This window comes from Hippopotamus amphibius, chromosome 9, assembly GCF_030028045.1.
Source record: "Hippopotamus amphibius kiboko isolate mHipAmp2 chromosome 9, mHipAmp2.hap2, whole genome shotgun sequence".
NCBI lineage: Eukaryota > Metazoa > Chordata > Mammalia > Artiodactyla > Hippopotamidae > Hippopotamus > Hippopotamus amphibius.
In genome coordinates, this window is record NC_080194.1 from 87,232,102 (window position 1) to 87,257,299 (window position 25,198).

A 25,198-nucleotide genomic window follows, 5' to 3' on the forward strand; every position below is an offset into this window, starting at 1 on the left:
TTTTGTGTGTTATAAATGCGTGAGTTTAATATTCTGGCCACACCACCAGGTTGTATGCTGGCTTTAAGTGGCATCTGACTTTTTAAAAAGTCATTATCCATATAATTTATACAGTTCTGTGACTACTGTAATTCCTCTTTCTAAAGTAAGTTACAAGATGTTCTTGCCAAGAAACTTCAGAATTTCTTAGCATCCACTATTGTACAACAGCTTACATTATATTTACATATCATACAAATTGTTCATTTTCTCTATTGGAAAATCCAGTGTTGACTATTTACCAATGCCAGTGCACAAGTCCTGTGTAATTGTCCTCAGAGTAGGAACTGGCCCTGTTTAACTCTTCGTATTTCATTTAGCTCAGTTTTTCTGTGCAAATGTAATAGACGATGCATTTGAATACATAAATGCATTCTGGTTTACTTAAGATTAATGAATAGACGTCTCAAATATAGTGTAATTTCTTTGTTGGCTCAGCTATTTCTGGCTTATTTGTTTGGTATAAGTAAATAGTTAAGCCTGTTTCTTCTAGTTTTCCTTGCAGTGAAATGAGAATGGAGATTCCTGTAACACAAGCTTCCGCAGATTCTAGGGTAAAAGCTGAATATCTTTATAACAGTGGTGCTTTTGAAGTTATTCCAATTAAAGAAATGGGGGGGATTAAGATTTGCAGACACCTAGGAGAACCATGGCTGCTGTAAAGAAGAGGCAAACAGAGCAGAGTGGGAGGAAACAATTTGTTTCAGTGCAAAAAAAAAAAAAAAAAATGGATCACGCTCTGTAGGCTCTAAATTACTGCCAGACAACATTTTATAATCCTACAATTCATCGAAGAGAACGTTACATTTTCAAGAGAAACATTATTTGTATATTCTCTTGATCTCACTTCTGCTGCTGGAGTATGATTTGGGGACTTTTGCAAAGTCATCTTCTGAAAGAATCGTTGCTAAACATTTCAAATTCAAAGTGTTCAATTGGCTAATGTCCCCTGAGTCTAGGATAATTTGAGCGTCAGGTTGCCTGGAGACAGAGGGATGGACTAGCTGACCTTTATCAAGTCTCACCTTTCAAGATGTTGTAGGCAGTCTGGACGCAGCGCAGGGATGGGGAGCAGTAGACGTGGTCAATGATGGTGTTACTCTCTAATAAGGCTTCACCTGCAAAGGAAACCAGAGCAGAATCAATCCGATGATTCACGCAGCCTCAGCTTGACTCTCAATGTGGGAGAGGGTGCCAGGAAGACCCTGCAAACCTCTCTTTCCAGGTAGGGGCTCACATAAGGCCAGCAGTCTCAGTCTCGTTTTCAACAACTCTCCTGACCAGTGTTTCTATGAATGACCAAGGGACACACCCCTTCTTGTCTTTTTCTTTCTGTCTTTCTGGTCCCAGCAAGCAGTAAAATGCCCATCTTTCTCTCCTGGATAAAGTCCAAATGCCTTAACATGGTGATCAAGGTCTTCTGTGAACTTGTCTGTCTCCATCCCGCAGATCTCATCTCTTGCCCTGCTCACAATCTACTCTGTTCTCCTCTTGTGTCTTCTTTTGTGCTCCCATAATACTTTGTACGTAGTTCTATTCTTGAGCAACAATAATACTCTGTATTATTTATCCACTTACAGGCTTCCTTGAGGGTGGGGACTCACGCTTAGATCCTCATGCCTTGCACGAGGTAATTGATCGATCAGTGTGTGTTAAATGATTGCACAGGACAAGGCTGCTGGCTCTGCGTGGCAGGTATGGACTAGACCTGCAAAGAACGGAGCATCTTGGAGACTGATTGGCCTCTACTTTCAGCCACTCCTGGATTGCCTCCTCCTCATCCTTGTGCTAGAAGCCGACCCATTTGCCGCACCAAGCCTAACTGTGCCCAATCACTGGACCACAGGCCCCTCGATAGGGATCATACCTTGTTCACTCTGGTAAACCAACCCAGTGCCCTGAACCTAATGGTTACATAATAAATCCCTTTTGAACTGAGGAAATATGGTACTTGTAGGAAAGCCCCGGGCAGCGTTCTGGCATGTCCGCCAGAGCCAGTCTTCGGAAGAAGTAGGCAGGAAAGGCTGTGTGATCACTCCAGGACACCTACCCACGAGTCTTGCTTGCATGCATCCAAACACGGTGATAGGAGCGTCTTTCTCGTAATCTCGGAAACCACCACTCCGCTGAGGTAAGCTATGAGGCATGTTCAGATTGGTGCGTACGTAGCGACCTGGAAAGAGAAGTCACACCAAGGCGACGTGAGTTTCTTGTTTTCTTAGGACTTTCTTTGCTGGTCCTGCCAGCCCTCCGCTTCCATTCCCTTTTGGCCACGAAGACTGAACTGAGCTCTCTAGAAAATATTGAGGCTGACCCCTTCCTTTGGTAGTGTCTTGAATCCACACTTCCATTCTGCTGACAAAAGCGACAAGAGATGGTTTTTAAATGAAAGTAACAACCAGACACTCTAAAGCAGGTAGGATGCTCTGATGTGCAAGCCTCCCTATCTTAAGTATACCACCCCAATGAAAATGGAACCAAAATGAGCCGGGTGACTTACTAGAGGGAGGTCTGGCCATGGAATCAAGACACCTGTCTCTGCCTCTGACTTTACCATATGCCTGTGGGCAAGAAAGACATCTGCCTTTTTTGGTCCATGGTGTCCCAGTTTATAGAATGGGAGAAGAACACTTCTCTCTCCTCCTAACACTCCAGATAATCAGGAAGGACTTACAATGTAACAGATGACAGGCATTTTCTATAGCACAAGTAACCATAAATGACTCTATCTAGATAAATGTAGCTGGACTCTGCCCCCTAGAGGCCATGATAGGTATGCCAATGCTGAGCAGGCCAACCAATTACTCACCTTTGGCGTCAAAGCACTGGGATAGCCAGTACTTCCCAAACACGACATCCATCCTCTCACCGTGCCGACACACAAAGAGGCATCTCTTCTGAGGGCCAGGCTGGCTGCTGATCCTCAGAGGCTGCAGGGAAAGAAAGGCTGTAAGTGGGGAAGCACACAAGAAAGTAGACACGTCTCAGAGCCAGGTGCCGGGTGAGCTGGGCTCTAGAACAACTTTCACTAATGTTTGATTGGGATATGCCCCTTAAGTACCTTGGATTTTGGTTGGCCAATCTATAAAATGGGGGTAGTAAGCCTCATTTACTAACCTCACAAGTTTTTGTGAGGCTTAAATGAGATGAATTGCAGGTGCTTTGCAAAATAAGGAGGGCTGTGAAAATGGTTTTAGTGTTACAGCTGCTGCTGCTGTTCATAGGAGAGGTATCTAGCCAATACTGAAACACGAAGGCCACCCGAGTAACAGCTCAGAGGCAAAACTAGTCAGTATGGAGAGAGAATCATCTAGAGGGACAGCTTCTTCTCCTAAAGAGATGCTTCATCAACTTCTTCAGGGAGCGAGGACTTTTATTAACACCAATACGTCTGCCTCATCTCCAGTGAGTGGTGGTTAGACCGTGTGGTCCAAAGTCTCCTCCGGCCAGGAGGTCCTGCTTTGCCTATTCTAATCGCAGGTTAGGCTCTGTTGGCCAGCTGCATGCACGATGGTGTTCCCAGAAATGGCTCGGGGAGGGCGGTTGCTACCTCTGGGTGATGAAATTGGCAAGTCTAGTCAAAAGCTTGTCCAAACGACTCTGGTTTCTGTAACTGCTGGGTGGATCCTCATGGATGTTTCTATATTCCTTCTTTCTGATGGATTCATCTGTTCCCATCTTCCTCAGTGCTCCCAGCGCCTATTGGCTTCACATTTGCCAGTACAGCACATACACTTTACCTGTGCTTCCCGTTGCCCTGGCAAGGTGAGTATGTGGGAGAGTAGCGTGGTCCTTCCCAGCGCGTCTCCTGCTGTTTCCTAACTGAAGTCCTGGGCTCCAGCCAATGTGATCTACTCTCTTGTTCCCCAGCAAGCTTGAACTTGCAATTTGCCTTTGTCTATATTGTTCAAAACCACCCCTCCCCCGACTCATCCATTCTTTCTGGCATATATCGGACATACATTGAACATTCACTGTGTGCTGGGAACTGTGCTAAGAACCATGTTCTTATTTCCTTTAATCTTCACAATGGCCTAGGAAAGAGATTAGATACTACAGTTGACCCTTGAACAACTCGGGTTTGAACTGTGCAGGTCCAACTAATACACAGATTTTTTTTTTTTCCCAGAAGTAAATACTACAGTCCAATATGATCTTCAGTGTGTTGAATCTGAGGGTGCAGAACCGTGGATATGGAGGAACCAAACTGGGTAGCCGGAAGCCCTGTAAGTTACACGTGGATTTTCCACTGCTCGGAGTGCTGGCACTCCAACCACCGAGTTGTTCAAGGGTCAACCGTGTTACTACTTTACAGATAACATGGCATCCTCTCTGCGGAGCAGCCTTCCTTACCAGCCTAGACCCAGGTGCTGGCAGCCATTGTCAGCACCACCCATCCTACTCTTCTTAGCCTTAAATTTTTGTACATCTTTTAGGATCCTGTGTCCTGAGAGATTAGTAACCCTTTGGAGGCAGCAAGGGCAAGGCCTCATCCTTAGTAAAAAAAAAAAAAAAAAAAAGAGGTGCTAAGTGCATCCTGAGTGGAGTTGAAGATGCGGCCCTGATGGTCAGCCTTACCTGGGTGGGCTGGCAGATGATGGTCAGGGGCGTTGTGTCCCCCAGGCCCTGGTCCTCATACTGCCGCCTCTCCAGGATGCCATCCCCAAACGAGAGCGCGTTGGAAGGTGATGTATTTAAGATCGAGTAAGAACTGCAGAGGAAGACAAGGAAGATGTTAACTGCTTTGGCCAGGAGTCATCAGCACTTCATCCCTGGGCTCAACGGGACTGTGGGAATGAGTAGAAAACACTCCCCGGGGCAGTGCAATGGTTGGGAAAGCTGAGCAGGGGGCATCCCATGCCTGCAGAGGGACATCTTTTAAAAAAAATTTTTATAGACGTATAATTGACGTACAATATTATATTACTTTCAAGTATACAACATAGTGATTTGATATTTTTATAAGGAACATCCTGTTTTATACTGAAGTCTTACAGTTAATAAATTCAGGGTAGATGGATTTCTGTACTTGGAACAGATGTGATCCTCCCTCTGGGCAGGGATGGGGCCTGTGATTTTGTGCTTATTAGGATGCCACAGGCGTGGTTGGCACCGAAAGCATGCTGCGGAATAATGAGGTATCAATTTTGTACCATTGTTTCCAGCTTTTTTTCTGGCTGAAAAGAAATAAACAATTCCTGTTGCCTTTAATCTTTTCCATGATGATTTCCATCTGAACTGACAAATGAGAGGAAGGATTTTGACCACCTCCACCACTTTGCCTGTGGCTCCTAATGGTCAAGGAAACCTTTGGCCATTACGCCCTCCGTTACCTCCTTTAGTCTCCAAACCTCTCTCCTCACCTCAATCACACCACCAACAAGAGGATTAAATAGAGCATTTTTCCAGAGGAGACCATTCTCACCAGATGTGTAGAGCTTTGAGCCAAGAACGCTCATTTCTGGATGTAACACTGTAACTACAGAAGCCCCCAAAGAGAACTTGCTGAAAGACAGGCAGCAAATCATGCCGTGTTTGAATTATTTTGATTAGCAAGGCCTCCAAAAAGCTTTACCTAATAAACCCTGCAATTCAAATATGGTTGTTAGGCAGATCCAATGGACAGCTCCTCCTGCATCACCGGGCAGTGTCAAGGGAGAGCATTTAAATTTTAGATTTCTTGCTTCCTTACAACTAGGGTAAAGTTCCATATGTATAAAACAGCACCGAATCTAAAATAGCCATTAGGGTTATGGTCATTCTTTTGTTGTTGTTGTTATTTCTAAGGAAATCTTAGGCCATTCACACAGTCTAATAGACTGGCTGTTTTCCTTTATTTTAAGCTGAGACCCTCCCAAACATCACACAGTTAAAGAAAATCCAGTTTCACTGTCTGATTCATCAAAGCTTCAGGGCCTGAGATGTCTGGATATATGGAATCATCCTGACATCTTGCCTGTACATGTTCCCTAATTTCTCCACTCTACTATGGCTATGAAGACACCGATAGAGTCCCTTCTCTCTCTCCTTCACCTCAGCCGGCAACGAGACTGCCAGCCTCCTCCTCTTCTCAACCATCACTGTAATCAAAGGCCCTGACTCACTGAGGCAGTTTGGGGCTGTCAGTTCCAGTAAGACAATAGTCAGATGCTTCATGTTGAGTGCAGAGGAGGGAGGAAGCTGCACCTGTTGCCTGGAACATCTTCTCAAGCTTCAGGGAGATGCTGGCACCTCCCTAGGACACATCAGGCCTGTGGGTCAGGCCAGAAGAACTGGCCGGCCCACCCCAATTCAGAGGACACAGCAGGGCTTTCACCAATTCACACATGTCTGGAGATACTCAGAACCAGGCGAGGAGCTCTAATAAGGGTGGAAGGAAAATATCTCCTTAGGAGGGACTCAGAAGACTGAGAAGGACAGGGGAGGGAGAGTTGTGAAGGGTCACTGACCCCAAGTCCCTACTTGTTGCTTAAATCCCCTCCACAACTTCCCATCAAGTCAGCTAGGTCTTGCTTGAGGACCCCTGTGGTTCTCCCTCCCCCAGACTAGCTGTCATTAGGGGTGAAACAAGGCTGTCTTACAGCAGCTGGGCTCTGCTAGTTCTACTTCTGGGGTTAAATAGGAAAGCACAGTTCTTCTGTAGGATCACTTTTGTGAAAGAGACATTTGATTTGACGAGCATGTGAGAGGACTAGAAAAGACAAGTCAGACAACAAGAATAACCATAAAGCTAGTGTAGATTCAGTGCCGTTTTATACACGGAACTGATCCATACAAAGCTAAGTCCTTTACTGCAGTGTTCACACACGCCTATGAGGGAAATGCAATTAGCTCCATTTCATAGATTAGCAAACGGAGGCTCAGAGTGGTCATGTAAGCTCACCAAGGTCACACAGCTGGTGAGTGGGAGAGTCAGGATTTGAACCTGAGACTACTGGAATAAAAACTTAAATTCTTAATTACAGTGTCCTAACATCTAATATATTAGTATTTCCCCACTCTCAGCCGGGTTGGCTGCGGAAGCTGACAGTGAAATTTCGGACATGGTTCCCAGGGAAATAACATCACTAGTGATCTCAGAAGAAAGGAGGAGGACACACAGACCTCCCTGGGATCCATGGACTGAGTTCTCCGAGGTTCCCCCCACCCCCTACCCGCTTCACCTGAGCTCTAACTGGGGCTGTAGTGGGTTTGGATGCAGAGATCTGAACCGGGTCAGCAGAACTTCTCCCACTTACTCTTCTTCCATGGGGAGCCCTACTTTTAAGAACACGATCTGGGAGCTGTATATCATCAAATAATCTTTTGATTCTCCGTTTCCTTACGTATATTATGCTTTGCTTGTTTTTTTTACATGGGTAAAACAGTGACTTTGAAAACCCAACTTAGAAACATTTCTGAGAAAGCAAAGGTCTGGGGGGACTCGCCTGGTGGCCCAGAGGTTAAGACTCTGTGTTCCCAATGCAGGGGGCCTGGGTTCAATCCCTGGTCAGGGAACTAGATTGTGCATACCACAACTAAAGATCCCGCATGCCGCAACTAAAGATCCTGCATGCTGCAACTAAAGATCCCACATACCACAACTAAAGATCCTGCATGCCACAACTAAGACCTGGCACAGCCAAATAAATAAATAAATATATATATATTTTTAAAGCAAAGGTCTAGGGAACACAAGGCAGCGTTGACCTTTCTATATGTGCCAGAAAATGCTAGATGTTCTTTGGGTGGGGGTGGGGCTGAGGGTGGGGGGTGGGAAGGAAGAGGAAAGGTTGCTGGGGAGAGGCTATTAAGGAAGATGATATCCTTTCTCATCTCTGGGTTTGCGGTTTATCTGCTTGCTGCTAACCAGGGCAGGGGACCGTCTTTTCTTTTCTTCCTCCAGGCAAAACACTCACTGAAATTGCCAGTCTCTGCTTCTCTTTCATGACAGTAATAACAATGTTACACACCATGCAGCTGGTGCTCAGAGCTTCCGGCTCTCAGCCACATTGGCACCCGGCAAGAACAAGAGGGAGGAAAAACAAACCAGCACGCACACCCTGGCCAGACGCCCAAGTGCGCCAGGGAAGGGCTGGCTTTGAACTTGTCAGATTAAGAAACATAAAACAGGAACAGAAAACAACTCTTTATCAGGACAAAGCTGGCCATACAATGCAGGCCACTCTCAACATGGGACCAGGTTGGTTTGGGGGCAAAACGGGAGTGAGGGATGGGAGGAAGGCTGTCACGCTACCGTAACCTTGGACGGGGAAGGGACCACTTGCTTCCTCAGGCTCTGGCAGTTGCCTGTTTCCGTAGAAACGGTCTCTGTCATCTAGGCATTCCCGTGCCAAGTCTGAGGACTTGCTCAGGGTCACCTCACGGTGGGGGGCAGTTAGGTCTCCTGACCCTGGCAAATCCTTTCACTACTGGTCTGGCTGGCGTGGTGGGAATCTGTCCTGCTTCTCTGGGGAGTCAGACCCCTCTGCGCAATGAGCCAAGACAAAGTGGACGGAAGCCCAAAAGCCATAAAGACTCAGCGCTGGGATGATCCACACTTAGGCCGCAAGAGATGGACCCCCAAGCAGCCTCAGTTTAGTCTCGGGTCAGGAACTCAGATAGATGTTATATCCAATGGGGCAGGCTGACTGAAGCAGGGCAGTCCATCGCCCATTTTTTCTCATGCCCCAGCTCAGCCCTTCGCTAAAAGTCTGGAATCAATAAGGCTTTCTTTCCCCACGGACTCCGTTTACTGGTGCTGCTGCCCTGTGTCCCGCCACTGCCTCAGAGTCCGCAACGTTCTTCGAAAAGCAGCAGGCAAAGAACGTGACACCCGCTTACCCATGAAATATCCAGGTGCTGCACTCGTCAGCCTTGGTGATGTAGTTCTCGGGCAGGAGCCCGGAGCAGCCCGTGGTTAGGGACGTGCCGTAGATCCAGCCCTCGCTGGTGCTGGTCTGCTCCACGGGCGACATGAAGATGAAGTCCCCAGGGACCAGCTCCAGCTCATCATCGTTCTGCGGGGTGTAGGGGTAGATCACCTGTAACGTCTGAAAAAAGGAGGAGAGGGGTGTGTGAGGCCCGCATCTGACCCGTTCTTCTGAGAACCTCCAGGGCCGGTCAGGGCTCTGTTCTAACAGGGCACATGTCCAGAGCGGATGTTGACAGGCGCCCCCAGGGGTCTGCAGGCTCTGAGGAGACCTGGGTTCCGATCAGAAGGTGTTTCCTCTGTTTTCAGGTGATATGAGTTTGCTGGTGCTCCTAGCTGTTTCCAGACTTGGCTTTAGGCACGTCTTTGCTTCAAAAGATGTGGTTTTTAGAAATTCATCTGAAAACCTGTAGGCTCTCCAGTAAACGTCTATACACACAGGGTTGGACCTGCTTTTCCCTGCTCCGTCTGCTGGGGTAGATACCAATGTAGACCCTGAAGACACAGCTCATGGAAGACACACCTCCATGCAGGTGTCACCGACGCCCAGATGGAGAGGCTTCCCTGGAAAGGCTTTGGGAATGAAGTGCTCTCCTTTCCATGTAACTCAGAGGCTTAAACAAGACATGGTCCCTACCTTCGAGGAGCTTTCTTTAAGCCTCCATTTTTAACAAAGGCCTTGAAAGAAAAATATCTTTCACAGCCATCAGTGTGTCATGTCTGTGTAACCAGCTTTTGTCAGTGAACAGATGGAGACCACATGTTCCTTCTTTGGGCTCAGAAAAAGCCCCCAGGGCCAACCTCAGGCCATGCCACTTGGCTGATTTATTCTACTCTTTGCTTCCTTTTCTGGTATATAGAAACATCATAGGCATAGGCATGAAGATACTCTGGAAAACATTTATTTTACTACTTTTTTGTTAACAGCAGGAGATCTCAAGAGTAAGGAAAATTTTTTCTAGCCTATGTGTTTCACAACGGGACACTAAGACGAGGCTGTTTTATCAGCTTTTTCCTTTAATCCTGAAGCCACTAGTGGCAGGCTAACTATTCTGATTCCCATGTACAGGTTTTAACTTTGGCCTGTTTTCTCATCTGTCAAATAATACCTGGACTATAAAAGTTAAATGAGACAATCTATGAAAACTCCTGAGGACTCTGGTACACAGAAGGGGTGTAATTATTTCTATTGACCCATGATGCCTGGCTTTCAAGGGATCATCTTTCTGTCTAGCTGACACTGACCCCTGAACCCTATGCTGGGTAGGCTTGTGAGCTAATCAGCTCATTGGGGTCAAGGTGATACATCAGAACATATCATAAATAATTTTCCTCTGGGACTCCCCTGGCAGTCCAGTGGTTAAGAATTTGCCTTCCAATGCAGGGGACGCAGGTTTGATCCCTGGTTGGGGAACTAAGATCCCACATGCTGCAGGGCAACTAAGCCTGTGTGCCACAACTACAGAGCCCATGCGCTCTGGAGCCCGCGTACCAGAACTAAAGAGAAGCCCACGCACCACAAAGAAGAGCCCATGTGCTGCAACAAATGATCCCATGTGCCACAGTTAAGCCCGATGCAGCCAAAAAATAAAATAAAATAAATTAAAAAATTTTTTTAAAAAAGGAATTTTCTTCTGGAAGTCTCTAATGAGAGGAGCCAGTGAAAATGTGATTCTTTTTCCCCCGGAGAATGAACGTGATAATGCACAGAACTCGACAGCCCTGCTGGATTTCTGATGTCCCTTTTATTTAGGGCACCAGCTTCTTCCCCTAATTCTCATTCCAGCACCTTTCAGCTCTAGGTCTTTTTCCATCCCGTCGCCTCCGCACTCCTCTGCCACATACACACTCAAATTACATTTCCAAACAAACCGGGAAGGTTTTTTTTTGCTGGGTTGTTAAAACATCTTAAAGAAAAACAATATTCACAAGCAATCTCCTAAATCTCTAGGCCGGGTATGTGATAATCCACCAGAAGGAACATTCCTTTTCCTGGAACAGGGTGGAGAGAGGCACCGGAGTCACGGGAAACAAGTCTAAACCCAGCTCGGTTTCCTTAGATGCTCAAGTGCAGCATAGTTTTGGCTAATGATGCCTTTGACTCAGCAGAAGTGTCTTTTGAGAAACTCAAAAATGACTTCAGAGAAGAGCTCGTTCCTCCTTTCACTTGGGTGCGGTGGGCGGGGGGCGGCGGGGTGCAGCGTGTGGGTGAGTATTCTAGCTCTAGGCGATCTCCAGGGAGATCAAGGCACAGAAAGGAGCAGAGGGGACACTGTGTTCTAGGCAGAGAGTAGTTGGACAATCAGGAGCTTTGATTTACTGAATAAGCAATAAAAAATATCAAGGTATTGCAGCAAATCTGAAATGATAACCAGTGCCCAGGACCCACAGCCCTTTCCCATTTACCAAAAGCATGTGCAAAAGCCCAAGTTTGGGAGGTTTCAGGACACATGCCTAGTCTGTCCTTCCTGATACTCTTTTATGTTTAGCATCTACGTGTAAGAATTCTTGAGCCTCTCTCAAGTATGTTTTTCCCCCCTTCCTACTTGGGGGCTAAGCTCAAAGTCTGCTGACATCTTGGGAAGGGCAGGTACAGCCCTATGTGATGATAGGCACGGACCCTCTTTGCCTTTGAAGCCCTTTTCACCCTCAGTAATGATAACAGCTGTGGCAATGCTGTTGCCATGGTGGCTACACCCATTCTGTGCTGCTCTTGTAGGGGGACCTCTCCACAGTCTTCTAGTCCATGCAAGCAGTTCAGCAAAATAGCATCGGCGTTTTGCACATGAAAGAACTAAGGGCTGGAGAGTTCTAGAAGTTGTAAAAGTGAATCAAACCACCGCTAAAGTGAGGGAGCCAGGATTTGAAGCCATGTGTGCTAGACTCCAAAATTTATGCTTTTTCTATAACTGTCCTTCCTCGAGATTTCTAGCCCTGGGCACATAAAACTGGCAATGGCACCCTGGGTTCGCTAGTGTGGAAGAGACAGTGTGAAGTACAAGGAGGCATTTGCAAGCCCACGACAAGTGAGCATCTGAAGAGCAGAGGGCTGAGGCCCTGAGGGTTCCTAAGCATCACTTGCTGAGGGTCCTTGCCTAAACCACTAGCCTTCTCTGGACATCTATTACCTCACTGGACCAATCAATCAATCCTGCCTCCTGGGCACAGGAAGAGGAGATTTACACATGCAGGAGGGCTCAGGTAAAGCCAAATGACCTCAGAGGGAGGGAGAGCTTTATTGGGAGGAACAGTAATAAATGAGCTTTTACAAATGAGAGATAAAAAGAGGGCATGTTATTTTTAGAAAATAATTCCTATGGGCACTAGCTGCCTCTTTCCCTTGGTGCCAATTGAGCAGAATGTGGGTCAGACAGAAAAGCAATTACCCTCTGAGTTAACTGGAGGGCAGTGTTGATTAGAAGATATTCCTTGTAAAATTCCATTTCCACTTTCCTTCTCTTAGAAAGGTGACTTCTCACCATCCATCGGCATGCCACCCTTGACTTTGTTTTGCTCTGCCCTCGGAAGGAGTCCAATCAGCCACACCTCTCTTATTCTATTTAGGGTTCATGCTAAGCAAGTCCAGGAGATGTCAGAATTCTGAAGTAAGATTAAGCCCAGTCTCCTTGCTGTGTCTTTACAGAAACTTGCATCAAATGACTTGGAAGAGGGCATGACATTCCCATCAGCAGAGCCAGGCAAAGCTGCACATCCCTGACACTCTCGGGCCACGTGCGCAGGCCTGGACCTTTCTCATGGGTTGGCTCTTCCCAGTGCTTCCAAACCAATGATGAGGTTGCCTGGCCTAGACCCTGAATTTCTAACTCTTTTTCATATTTAAAAAAAAAATGTCTAAAAGATGTTAAAAGGCCACGTAAACAAAAATGCCAGTTCTTTTGCTGTTGAAAAACTAAAAAACAATTTTAAGTATGTTTCATAAATATAGTTAAACCAGATGACAATTTTTGCAAACTCTGTGGTCTTTTTTCACATGGGTTGCCCATCTTTATGGGTCAGATCCCCTGGCTTTGGGTTTCAGTTCTGGTCCCAAATTGCTTTTTAGCTTTGGACCAGCCACTGAATCCCTGTGTCTCAGCTTCTCTTTCAGGAAAAAAAGGACAGTAAGGCTCTTTAGAGAAGGCACACGCTTGTCCTGGAAAGCAGTGTCGATCCCTGTGAAAGAAGGATGCCAGGACTGTGCCAATCTTTCCACCTGTGGATTCCGTTGTCCCACTCCTGCCTCCCATGTGATGCACACAAACTCTCACAATGTGTGGTCTGTGCTTCCACTTCACGTGTGTCTGTTCTCTCTTCCCTGCTGGACTCAAACTCCTTGAGGATAGGACCACGTTTAAAACTTCTAGTATGTTGCATGGTAACTTGCATGCCATAGATACTCAGCAAATATCTGTTGACTATGTGTTTACAGATTTTTTTGTTTTTAATATGTAGGTGATCTCATCTAAGATCAGGATGATATTTTCCATCTGTTAATACCATGAGCTTATAGAATATTTTAAAATGTTCCCAACATAACTTCTCTATCTATTCTCCCATTTCAGTTCTATATCATTCCAGTAAGGCTGACAGGGCAGACAGAACAATGGCGATATTACACAGCTCAGCCACTTGGGACTCAGAGACAGGGATGCAAGCTCAAAGCTTCCCAGTGAGCCGGCCAGCACTTGGATGAAATCCCAGGCCAGCTGACTCCTGAGCCAGTGCTCTCTGCATTGCTTCCCTTTGGTGTCCATCTCCCCACAGCAGCAAGTACTACTGGTACTGACAGCACCGCGACAGCCCTGGCAGGGTCAGGAGCCCCAGTGAGACATTACCTCGTGGTTAGCAAATCGGATATCCCGGGAGAATATGGTAGCCACCCAGTCGCATCCGAGTTTAACATCAATGTTCTGGGCGAGTTTCTCTAGGGTGGGCAGGTGGCTGGCTTGGAAGTGGTAAGCCAGGGTCACGTGCAGCTGCTTCTTGTGAGGTTCCACGTGCACTTCTGGAGGAAGGAAGGAAACGGGCAGTTGTTGCATAGCGATGGTGGAGACGTAAGGAAGAACACAGAATGGTGCCCTGATAAATCTGCTTCCCACGTAGCAGAGGAGGGAGTCCCTCGGTCAGACAAAAGCTGTCTCTCTCCTTCATAGCAACAGAATAAGAGCGGGTCGAGGGGTAATAACCTACAGAGAGAGAGAGAGCCACACGTCTGGCTTTTCTGAGTCAGCTGAGAGGCAATCATTTTGGGTGGCCGCTGCTCACACAAATCCAGGTGAGTATCACTGGCCCCCCCCATTCAGATGAGGAAACCGAGATCTAAAGCGATAAGCTACTTTACTTGGGAAATAAGGAGCAAATTTTGTCATCGTGTGACTCCCAAAGCTATATCGCCTTTGTTTTGAAATCAAGCCTCTTAGCTTCTGGGTGGCTCTGATGGAGAAAAGAGGGGGAAAATATGGATTATTTTCAAAGGTTAAAACAGGGTTTCTCAACATCATTTTGGACCAGATAACTCTTTGTTGTGGGGGCTGTCCTGGCCTCTACCCACCAGATGCCAGTAGCTCCCCCCAAGCTGTGACAACCAGCAATGACTCCAGACCTTGCCAGATGACCTCTGGGGCGCAAAATCACCCTTGATTGAAAACCACAGGTTTAAAGTGTGCAGAATATTATTCTAAGACACCCTAAAAAAACAAAACAAAACAAACCAGCCTACCGACACAAGGCAATGGCTTTCGTTCGTCTCCTGTACGTCTTTCACTGGGGGAGAGTCATCTACTGTCCAAGCTAAACACCAACGAAGATGCAGCTAGAGGGAATTTAGGGAACTCCAGAAATGAAGGGGCTTACTTGAGTCACACAGAGGTAGAAGTATCGTAGAAGCTGGGTCTGTGGTTTTGAGTGCTTTTTCTGTTATACTGTGCTGCGTTCCTTTGGCGTAAGCCCCCCAAGGTGAGGGCTCTGCGTCCTGTTCATGGATTATAACACCCCCCACCCCCTACCCGTGCTCAGCACCCCATTGGCTTCCAGTATTTGTTCAAAGAATGAGTACACGCGAATGAATCTCCTTGAACCATCAAGGATGGAGGGTGACATTTTGTCTACTTGCTGACGGAATCTGGGTCTGCCACACCTTTGAATACCATGACGCACGTTCTTGGGCAAAGACCTGATGGCCTGCTTTCCACGCTGGGCCAGTGGCTTGGGCCAGGGCCACCCAGTTCTCGGAGTCACCACCAGGGGGCCGCGCCGGGGCCGAGAAGCTAGCCGAGCCGGCCAGTTCTCGGAGAGAGGGCTCAGAGGGCGGGGAGGAGCTGGCTCGCCCCCTTTCTGGCAGGAAAGCCTTTCCCTCCATACGCGCCTTATGAACGGCTGCCTCCTGGCCGAGGTGTGCTCTGTTCACTTGTGAGGGCTTTGGGTTTTGTGGCCACAACATTAGATTTTGGTTCTTGCGGGAGTTTTAGTGGTTTTGACAATAGCTACTGTGGGATGAAAAAGAGCCCTTTCCCTGAGGTGGAGGGATGGGAACAGGAAGTGATCTGCCTATGATGCCGTTTCTCTGAAATATTACGCTCCTGCGAAGTGGGCGGGCTCCACCTAAGTCAGAGAGTAGAGATGAGTCCCTGGGGATGAAGGGGTGGGGGTCTAAGGAGACCCCAATGCGCAGAGGTGACCTAAGAGCCCGGGTTCCTCTGAGAGTGGAGACCTCTGTGATCCTGTTCAGTGATGCTGGGCCCTCACCACACTCTGCCTAGAGTCCTGAGCCCTATCTGTGGATTTTCTGGTAGAAAAGGACACTGAGCAAAAGGGCCCGAGCTGGGCATGAAAAAAGCAGCGAGGGACCCAGGCAGGTGAGGTGGAGGCCACAAGTCAGGAGCCCGGGGGGCAAAGGGCGGGTCTGCCCAGCTCAGGCCTCCACCAGCACCGTGCTCAGCACCGAGGAGCCAGGGTGCAGCTCACACCCACCCCTCTGGTCAGGGCACCGCCCCACTGTCCCCCCAACACCCTGCTCCCTTCCGCTGCCTGTGCTCATGCCGCCCACCCCCCTGAGAGCCCTGCTCCCATCTGACGGGTCAGCATCTTCCCAGGGTGACTGTCCTTTCTGCTGTGAAGGGGGCCCCACTCTGTCATCCCACGGCGGGATGGATGGCCTCTCTTCTCACACCTGCTATCACGCGGTGCCTGAGTCGGGTTTCCCCAGCATGCCTCTGCCACGAGAGACCACCTCTTCTTCCCTGTTGCATTCCTCATGGATAAACACGCAGCAGGTGCCCAGTGAATACCTGCTGATTGTGATTTCATTCTAAAGGGACCAAAAAGACTCCCCCAACCATTGTCTGTCTGTCCCATGGCAGGTGAGGCCCTTGCGGAGTTTAGTGAGCTGTCTGCACCTGTAGTCACATGGGAGGGCTTTGCAAACCTCTGCCTCTTGTCCCCTCTCTGTGCTGCCCGCTTTTAAGTCGACATACACCCTGAGCATCCCTCCAAGTTGATTCCTTTCACAGTAACCCTCAGTCGTTGGCTTCAGCTGAAGCCTCCCATGAAAAGAACAGGTAACATCGTGAAGGGATGGACAGGCTTTTGAGGCTTAGGGGCCTGTCTACTGGGCTACAGCAAGTTGAAAGGTGTTGGCTCAGTGGATCTGATTATTATTGGATGTAAGGGGTTGCACTCTACTCTCTGTGCTATGTGACCCCCTGAGCAAAGACTTCGATCCTCGTGGAGGGGACAGGGAGACCCAGATTAATGCCTGCCTGGGAGGGGTGTTGGGAGGAGAAAAAGAAGATTCCTTGGGAGTTCCCTGGTGGTCTAGCAGTTAGGACTCAGTGCTTTCACTGCTGAGGGCCTGGGTTCAATCCCTGGTCAGGGAACTAAGATCCCACAAGCCACTCAATGTGGTCAAATAAAAAAAAAAAAAAAGAAGATTTCTTAAACCTGAACTGAGAGAAAATGGTGGGGCTACAAAGGAACGCATTTATAGATCAATGGAAACAGTCAACTGCGTACTTTTGACGCGGGTGTCATGGAACGGGCCTGCTCTCAAGGAGGTTAGCAGCACTGCAGTTGAATATTTTTTAAAGGGGCAAGAGGTGTGGAGTCCTGCAGGAACCGGCTGCGTTCTTGGTTATGTTCTGCCCATTCCTGCAGGACCCTCCACCTGTCAACTCCACCCCGCTCCTCCACAATCATTTCCTATCCCTTTCCTTCTGGATGTTCTGATGCCCAGGGCCCAGGGCTGGCCTGGCAGCTGGCCACTCACCGGTTTTGGGCCACTCACCGGTTTTGGAGGCAGCCTCCGCAGCAAAGTCAGCGGCAAACTTCTTTAGGACCTCTGCGCTGTCTTCCTTCACGAAGAGGCCAATGAAGTTGGAGGAGGTATAGAGCTCCAGGGGCAGCGGGGCTGAGAACTTACATTTCCAGCGACTGACGGTGGCCTGCAGGGCCTCCCCCAGGGCATCCACCTTGCTGTCTTCACACTGGCAGGGAAACAAGAGCCTTTGTTCAGAGACAAGGAGAGATGGATACCTGCCTCTGTTTAACTTTGGCATCCTCTGCCCAGAGCTGGAGGCTAATAAGGCAACCACTGAACCATCACTCCTGTCTGTGAGCAGGGAGAAGACCTGCAGTCTCCCAACTTTATGGAAATGGGTCATCCAACCAGTAAATTAAACTGGGGCAATGACCGACCTCTCCCCTCCCTCCATCCCTGCCTGATGTGCTCCTCTGAGCCCCACCAGAATGCAGTAGGGCTGGTGCAGCAGAAAGCAAGCATGAGAGACACGCCAGGGGAGCATACAGCACCCCACCCCACAGTAAGTTGTTGTGTGTTTTCTACTGTTTTGCATCATTTGTGCCTTGTCTATTCCGCTTAAATGATCCAAAGTTGACTCTATCTCCACCCCCGCGATACTTGGGAAGATGAGGCTCCAAGAGATATAACATCCTCCTCCTACCCTCTCCAGAGCACTGGAAGAAAGAATGAGAGGGTCTAAAACTCTGAATGCTTTTGAGAGAGATCCTGGGATGACTAAGAGAAAATGATCATCATTTTAATTTCCAGCGTGAATGGTAAAAGAGAAGGTGTTAGGAACATATTTTCACCTGTAAAAGGCGGTGGTGGTGGGGGAGAATATGAATGAGATTCTGGAAAAACAACCCAAAATATTAGAAAAACATGTTGTCTTGAAATGCTAGCATTCTGCTTCATCGTGACTATAGTTGGACACATCAATTCTTCTCCGTCTCTGCAGAGAACCAAAGTAGATGAACTGTGTTTACATTTATTGGAGTGAGAGGGATTTGATTTAGTCGCTACGTGAGCTTCATGGCAGCTAGAATTATGGGCTAGGTAACTATGGCAGGTGAAAGGTATCTTAAGCATCTCTAGAAAGATCTAGCACAGCAAAACCTGTGGACGGTGTACAGGAGGCAAAGGTCGCTCCCCCCAACTGTAGACTATGTTTTTCATCCCCAGCTCTCTAATGCCTGCTCTTTCCTTGTCAAGGGGGAGGGAGACCACAGACAGCAGGGAAGCTAGAGAATCCATTCCCCTCGTGGCTACCAGACCAGTGCGTCACCCAGTGGGTCAGGCTTGTCCCCTGGGTCCTGAGGAGCACACGGTCATCACGATGCTACACCAGACCCTGGGTGCTCCGGGGCCTCGGCAAATATTAGAAAGAGGCGTGGGGTAAGCAGCCACGGACCTCACTGATTCCTCGAAGGCTCATCCAACTCTGGAGCCCGTGACTGTTTCTACTGACATCCTAAGAGGCTCCCAGCTTTGACTCCAGTCTCCCAGCGCTGGAGGGATGTGGGCACCTCGGGGCAGGGGGCTGCAGCTCACCATGAAGAACTGGCAGAGGGTGATGTGGGGGAAGATGTTGTGTGCCTTGTTCTTGCCGCATATCTGCTTCGACTGCTGCCAGAAATCGGAAAGCTTCTGCGCCAAGGGGCCGGTGGGGCGGAGGTAGAGCACGTACTCCCGAGGCAGGGGGTCATCCAGGAAGGGGTCGCCGACGTGGGAGAACAGCCTGCCCGAGAGAGAGGGTGGCCGAGCAAGCCTCACTTGAGAACCGCGGATGCAAAGGGAGAGCCGAAATCGAGATCCATCCTGTGCAGCCTCCGCCACCCCACCCCCACCCCGCAAGCACTGCGAGCGGGAGGGTTTCAGTTTTGTACTTTAAAAATCCACTGCTCGAAACTCACACGACGTAACCAACTCTCAGATGCACCAATGTCTCTTCTCCTGCCTGTCCTATCACACTGGCATCCCACGACTACCTAAAAAAATCCCAAGTCCGCTCTCCAGGAAGCATTTCAGATCAATTGCAAATCCTTTCCCAGGCCACCAGTACCGATCCAGCCCAGCCTGTCCCTCCGGCTCAGTCCATGAGTAAACCCACGTGCCTTCAGAGATGAAGGACGCTTCGAGGGTCGCCTTGTGGGCTCAGCCCTGGGCAGTGATATCCTGGAAGGTAGGTAGGATATTTCTAAATCCATTTGCCCCGTATCTAAAGTGTATCTTTAAGTGACTGGAGAGGGGTGGCATGGATATCACGGCAGAGGCTCTATCTTAGAAATGCTCTGAATTACTTTCGACAGCTCTGGGGCCAGGACAGAGGAGGCAAATGGCTTAATACACAGGCTTGTCACATGGTCTTTTGGCTCCTCTCTCCCCCTGGAAGGGTCCATTAGAGACAGCCTGCGCACCCCTGCTCATCCACATACACTTAGAGTTAATTACATGCTATTTTCTCAATTTATTTATTTCATACCAACCAGTCACATGCTGCCTGAACGCTTCTTCCTCCTGTGGATGCCAAGGCTTTTTGTCTGGAAGAAGAAATCAGATTTCTATTGTTAGTATTTTTAGCCTCCTGTCAGCTTTTCCCACTGCAGTGGCAAGAGCTGGGTGTTGAAGCAGGCACCGTGAAGCCTCCTTAGGGGCGTGGGGGAGATACCCGCAGCAGGATGTCCCCCCAGGGGTCACAGCAAGGCACATGGACATTAGGACTTGTGGTTAATTTCCATGTAATTAGCATCGGATTTGCATGCAGCCTGACAGCCCCGTGCCTTCTAATTTTATCCATTTCCACATTAGACTTTTATTTTTGCTTCCCTAAAGGTTGTCATGTCTTGCTTTTCCCTTCTTCCCTTCCACCCAATCACTCTTCCTTCCTGACCCAGATCCCCTACAGAGCATTCTCTCCTTTGCAGCCTTTGGCAAAGTGTGACAGATGGTGCTGAGGCTATTAAGACTTGAGGCTAACTGCCCACAAGGACAATTGGTCTGGTTCAATGCAGTGCCTCCTCTCACTTTCCTCCAACCACCACCAGCCTCAGACCAGATGCATCGTCTCCCACAGTTTAACAGACGTCTTTGAGGACAAGCAGCACTGAGTAAAAGGGTCTGGCCGGAGAAGGGCAGGTATCACTGCCACTGCTGGAGATGCACTCAAAGTTCTGTACATGGTGGGGCAAATATCACAGGGTGGTCCTGACGGGGAGGCACAGCCGTGAGCACAAGCATACGAGGAGAGCGCTTCTGAAACATCAGATGCCAAACGTCTCCAAAAGCCAGACGGTTCTGGGTTTGTATCCAGCTTTGCTATTCGCCCATCCATTCATGCACTCAAGTTTGTGTTTACTTATTGAATCGCTATGACTTTGTCTGCACTGTGCTAGGCTTGTGAAAAACAGGACTTATATGGTCCCTGCTCTCATGCAGTTTTCAGTTCAGCAGGTGTGAAAATGTCAATTGCACAGATAATGATTTAATGACATTCATGGTCAATGCAATGAGGGGAGAGCACAGAGAACCCTAAGTACATAGGATGGAGACATCTGATCTAGGCTAAGCCGATGGGGAGGGTGGGTGGGCTGGGTGTGGGGCTGAGGTGATGGAATTCAGTGAGTACCTCTCTTCTACAGGAGGAACCTTGAACAGTGCCTGACGCACTGGAAGTAATCAATGATTGATTATTCCTGTTCCTTTATACTACCCCAATTCAGGGTCCTTGGGAGAGAAAAGAGGGGAGGAATTTCTATTTGAAACCGACGCTCTTTCTAAGCATCCTTTTCCTGATTGGCTGCTGAATCCAACTCCCGCCCTTTCCTGGTCTCTCTATGGTGCAGTGAGAACCGATGACATTGGGACAATCACAGAGGGTCAGATTAGAAGGGACCTCAGACATCACATGGGGGCCCAGCTTCTTCACTTGACACAAGGGGAAATTTAGGTGAAGGAAGTCAAGTCACACGCTCAGGGCGCCCTGGCTATGGTGAGTGCTGAGTGAAGGGCAGATGCCAGTCTGATGCAAGGCCAGCTGCAGTTGCTCTGTTTCACCATCCAAAGAGAAATACCTTCTTTTCCCCCATGAAACTCTGAGCATAAGTACCAAATGATCCGAATAAAAAAACCTGCACAGTTCAGGAGAACAGCATTCTAGAAGACAAGGCTACTTACAGTAAGATGAGGTTATGGCGAAGCAAGACAGGCTCCTCGGAACCCCTTGGAACAGAAGCGGGAGCAGAAAAAGCTCGAAACACAGGAAACCCCCTCTTTCTCACTCCTGGATAAAGTGCTTAATTGCTGCCAAGATGCCAGCCCTGTTTCCGTTACCACTGACTAGACAATCAGAGGCCACCCATCTTGTTTTTTTTTTCAATTCCTTACGCCGTGTACCCACAAAAGAACACAAAACATGGTCTTTTAGAAGTTAGAATCTCTGAGGGATTAAGCTCACCAAAAAAAGACCCATTGTTTCAAAAACAATTGGGAAAAGGAAAGCTCACTTGTGATACGATGTGCTATTTATATAAAAGATCCAATTTTTTTTCTAGGTTCTGCCCCCAATGAAATATATTTTATCTTAAGTTTAATTTATTTTTCCTTAAGTGCTAGGAATGTCCTCTGGAAATGAAAGATCTCATTAAGTTATGGTCCCTGTCACTCAAAAGCCAAGTTTTGGAGAGGATTCAAAGATACAATTGAGAAAGATAACAAAAGGTTTGGATGATAAAGCTGCAGTGAAAGGCTAAGGAAACCCAAATTCTTCTTTCGGAAGAAGACAAGTCTGAGAGGTCTTCAGTGTTAGGGACGCTTATCACAGCTGATGTACGTTCCCTAGTGAGGGTCAGCCAAAGTAAAAGAAGCTTTGGCAATAGCACAAGGGGCTCACGTTAGATACCAGGAAGGACTTCCTGGCAGTCATGTGCTTTAAAGTGGCTTGTTTGGTTTTGGGAAGTTTCTAGAAAGTCCTTACTGATCTAAACAGGTGTGTGGTTCTCTAGACAGGAGGCCGTAGGAGTAACCGCACTGCTTCCCTAGGGTCCCGAGCCAGAGGCTGAGCTCTGCTGCTCCTTCCCCCACTGCCAGGCTGACGGTGGCTTGGGCTGAGTTTGTTCCCAGAACTCTGCCCACAGAACAGACCGAACACGGGCAGTGGCAGAACATCTCCCCGCTCCAGCCCGCTGAAGGAAGCCTGTTGCCATAGAGTTCCCACCTCCATGGTCCACCGATGGGGCCAATGCCGAGAACAGTGGGGTGTGTGGGGTGGACCCCAAACACCAGGCTGAGCTTGAACAGCTGCTACCCTCAGAGTGACTCAGAAGTTGGCAGAACCCCCTGGGCAGATAAAGGGGGAATATCCCTTTAAACTTCAAGGAGAGCACACCAGTCATTGGATTATAGAAACCCAGTACTTAGATGGGACCTTCATGGTTAGAATCAGAGGGACATGTGAACTACTGAGCTTCAGCTATTACATGAGAACACAAATTTGACTTTGGACCCTGGTCCGATTATGTCTAGGGTTCATTCTTAGCAGAGTGTGTAAAAAAAAAAATTGATGCACATTCTAATACCTGCTTATGATGGAGAAGAACAGCACAAATCAGATAAAAGCAACAGCTCATCAAAAAAATCAGGTGAGCAGCTGTGAGGAAATTAGCCAGATGGGGAGCAGCACCCACAGACAGCCTTGCTTCCCTGTGGCTGGGGAGCTGGGGTTCCTCCCACTGTCTGCCCGCGGCTCTGTTGAATTTTGGGTCCGCGGCTGCTCGGGCTCCAGGGCCATGGCTCTGCCCAACCACCAGGGTCCCAGTCTGTGGGAGGCAAAGCAGCATCCTTCCTTCCTCCCTGCTACTTCCACCTTCCCTCCTACTTTCTTCCTTCCGTTCTCTTGATTTCCTTCTCCTCCCAAGGAACTCTTACCAGGAAACCACACGTAAACCAAAAATAAAACCAAGAGTTTACTGAGTGTCGCTTTCTGGGCTAAAGTTTGACTGGTTGGAGCCCATTCCAAGACCATGGTCTCTGGCGCCCTTGGCTGAACTCAGGCCTGATGAGTGGATTCAGGCTGGTCCCACATCCGGGTCCAGCAGGATCCTCAGTCCCTCTCGGAAACACAGGTTCTGAGCCCGACTGGAATTTCCTGCATAATTGTCACCCAGGCTGACTTGCTCTGCAACCTCCCTGGTGCTCTGGGTTCCGCTGGGGTCTCTGACGCTCCTGGTAGTTCAGCTTCTCTCAGCGGAACACCAGCTGTGTGCCAGGCACTGTTATCACTGGCAAGCAAAGAAGAGGGAAGGAAGGTCCTCGCGCCCAAAGAGTTCATCGTGTCAGACACACAAGCAGCTTCTTACAAGGCGATATGTTAATGCCCGTGATGAAGAATATGCTGAGTGTGCTGGGGCTGCTCAGAATAGGGATGCTCACTTAGCAGGGGGCAGTTTCTGGGGCTGAGGTTCTCAAGTTGCCCACAAAGCTACTCTAGGTTGGGACACCACGTCAAACTCAGAGGTGCCACGGGAAATTGCTAATTTTTGAAAGAAACAAAGCCGTCTTCCTCATCTGTTGGGCATCCCGTAAGCTACTAACTTGAGGTAGTTACAGCTTTTTAAAAAAATTCTTTTAATTTTATATAGGAGTACAGTTGACTAACAATGTTGTGTTAGTTTCGGGTATATAGCAAAGTGATTCAGTCATACATATACATGTATCTATTCTTTTTCAAATTCTTCTCCATTTAGTTTGCTACATAAAATTGAGGAGAATTTCTTGTGCTATACGGTGGGTCCTTATTGGTAATCCATTTTAAATATAGCAGTGTACACAGGTCAATCCCAAAGTTACAGTTTCAGTATAAGATTGTCTTATATTCCCCTTGATGTCTTATCTTTGTGAAGCTGAGTTTTTGGCAACTGCTATAGTAAAAAGCAAGTACCCAGTATAGACCAGTGGGGAACAGGAAATGAGAGTGCCGATGTCCAACCTGATCCTAAGGTTTGAGCAGCTGTGCAGCTCCCAACAGATACACACACCCCATTAGCAAGTAGTTGTGGTTCTTTAAGAATGAAATAAAAACATTTTTCTTTCAATTTTGTGAATTATGTTTTCACATGGCCCATAAATTGTTAGGAGTGACTTATTGAGTTGTTTGGATCTAGCTACTAAATACACAGAACCATTAGGTATTTATGTTGGTCTGTAGGCTCTATGTAAAAATTACGCAGACATTAAGGGTGCTATGAACTGAGAAAGTTGGGATCTGTCCAAGAAGAAACAGTGCTTGATCTGGGTCTTAAAAGCAGAGTCAGAGCTGGCTAGAGAAATCCACAAGGAGGCAAGGGCATTCGAAGAGAAGACCATGTCAAGAGCTAATGTACAGGCAACAGGCAGCATTGTACAGGCAGGGAAGTTAGGGTCTGGCAATACTACAGCAAAAATGGTAAAGCTTGAGGAAGGTAAAGATGAAGCTGGAAAGGTAGTCAGGGGACAGTTCACAAATGTCTTTGTGCTATTTTAGAGCTTGGACCTGATCGCTTTGTGCAACGGGCAACAATAAAGGCATGATCAGATTTGTATGTGAAAGTCAGATTTAAGGGAGGTAAACTGTATGCTGGAGACTATTTAAAAGGCCTTGACAACAGATCAGAAGAGGGACATTGAGCGGTTGAACTATAGTGAGGATGGGGTTGTTGGGGAAGGTGTTTGGGCTATTGATGGAATGAAGTTTGCAAACTGGTTAGGAATTGTATCTTGAAAGCCTGTGTGGATGGTGGAGACACCCCTGAGTGAGATTGCAGGGTAGAAACAAGTTTGGGCTTGGCTGGTAGGGGGAGATGAGTTCAGTTGTTGTCCCCTGGGGAATCTGGGGGTCTGGGTTAACTGCAGCTAGACCAAGTATCGTTAACAGACATCGGGTCTAGGTGTAGGGAACCATGTCCCGAAAGCTTTCTCTG

The 25,198-nt window shown here is 48.0% G+C and overlaps 1 protein-coding gene and 1 long non-coding RNA gene across 4 annotated transcripts in view; one reads left to right on the forward strand and one right to left on the reverse strand.

Annotated features, from left to right (window-relative positions):
• Positions 1–25,198, reverse strand: part of UBASH3B (ubiquitin associated and SH3 domain containing B) — a 143,388-nt gene that overhangs the window by 15,144 nt on the left and 103,046 nt on the right. Inside the window, exons 2-10 of one of the 3 annotated variants that reach the window (XM_057696006.1) lie at positions 19,733–19,786; positions 18,798–18,984; positions 17,232–17,430; positions 13,786–13,955; positions 8,863–9,071; positions 4,618–4,750; positions 2,849–2,969; positions 2,090–2,212; positions 1,065–1,157 (exon numbers count right to left, since the gene is read on the reverse strand). In XM_057696006.1, the coding sequence (XP_057551989.1) occupies positions 1,065–1,157; positions 2,090–2,212; positions 2,849–2,969; positions 4,618–4,750; positions 8,863–9,071; positions 13,786–13,955; positions 17,232–17,430; positions 18,798–18,984; positions 19,733–19,786 (1,289 nt within the window). Of the gene's footprint in view, positions 1–1,064; positions 1,158–2,089; positions 2,213–2,848; positions 2,970–4,617; positions 4,751–8,862; positions 9,072–13,785; positions 13,956–17,231; positions 17,431–18,797; positions 18,985–19,728; positions 19,808–25,198 lie in introns of all 3 variants that reach the window. The other 2 variants (XM_057696004.1, XM_057696007.1) reach the window with 2 other exon arrangements.
• Positions 3,680–5,248, forward strand: LOC130829460 (uncharacterized). The gene is made up of 3 exons (XR_009047530.1): positions 3,680–3,804; positions 4,169–4,265; positions 4,693–5,248. It is a non-coding gene; the product is annotated as an uncharacterized LOC130829460 (long non-coding RNA).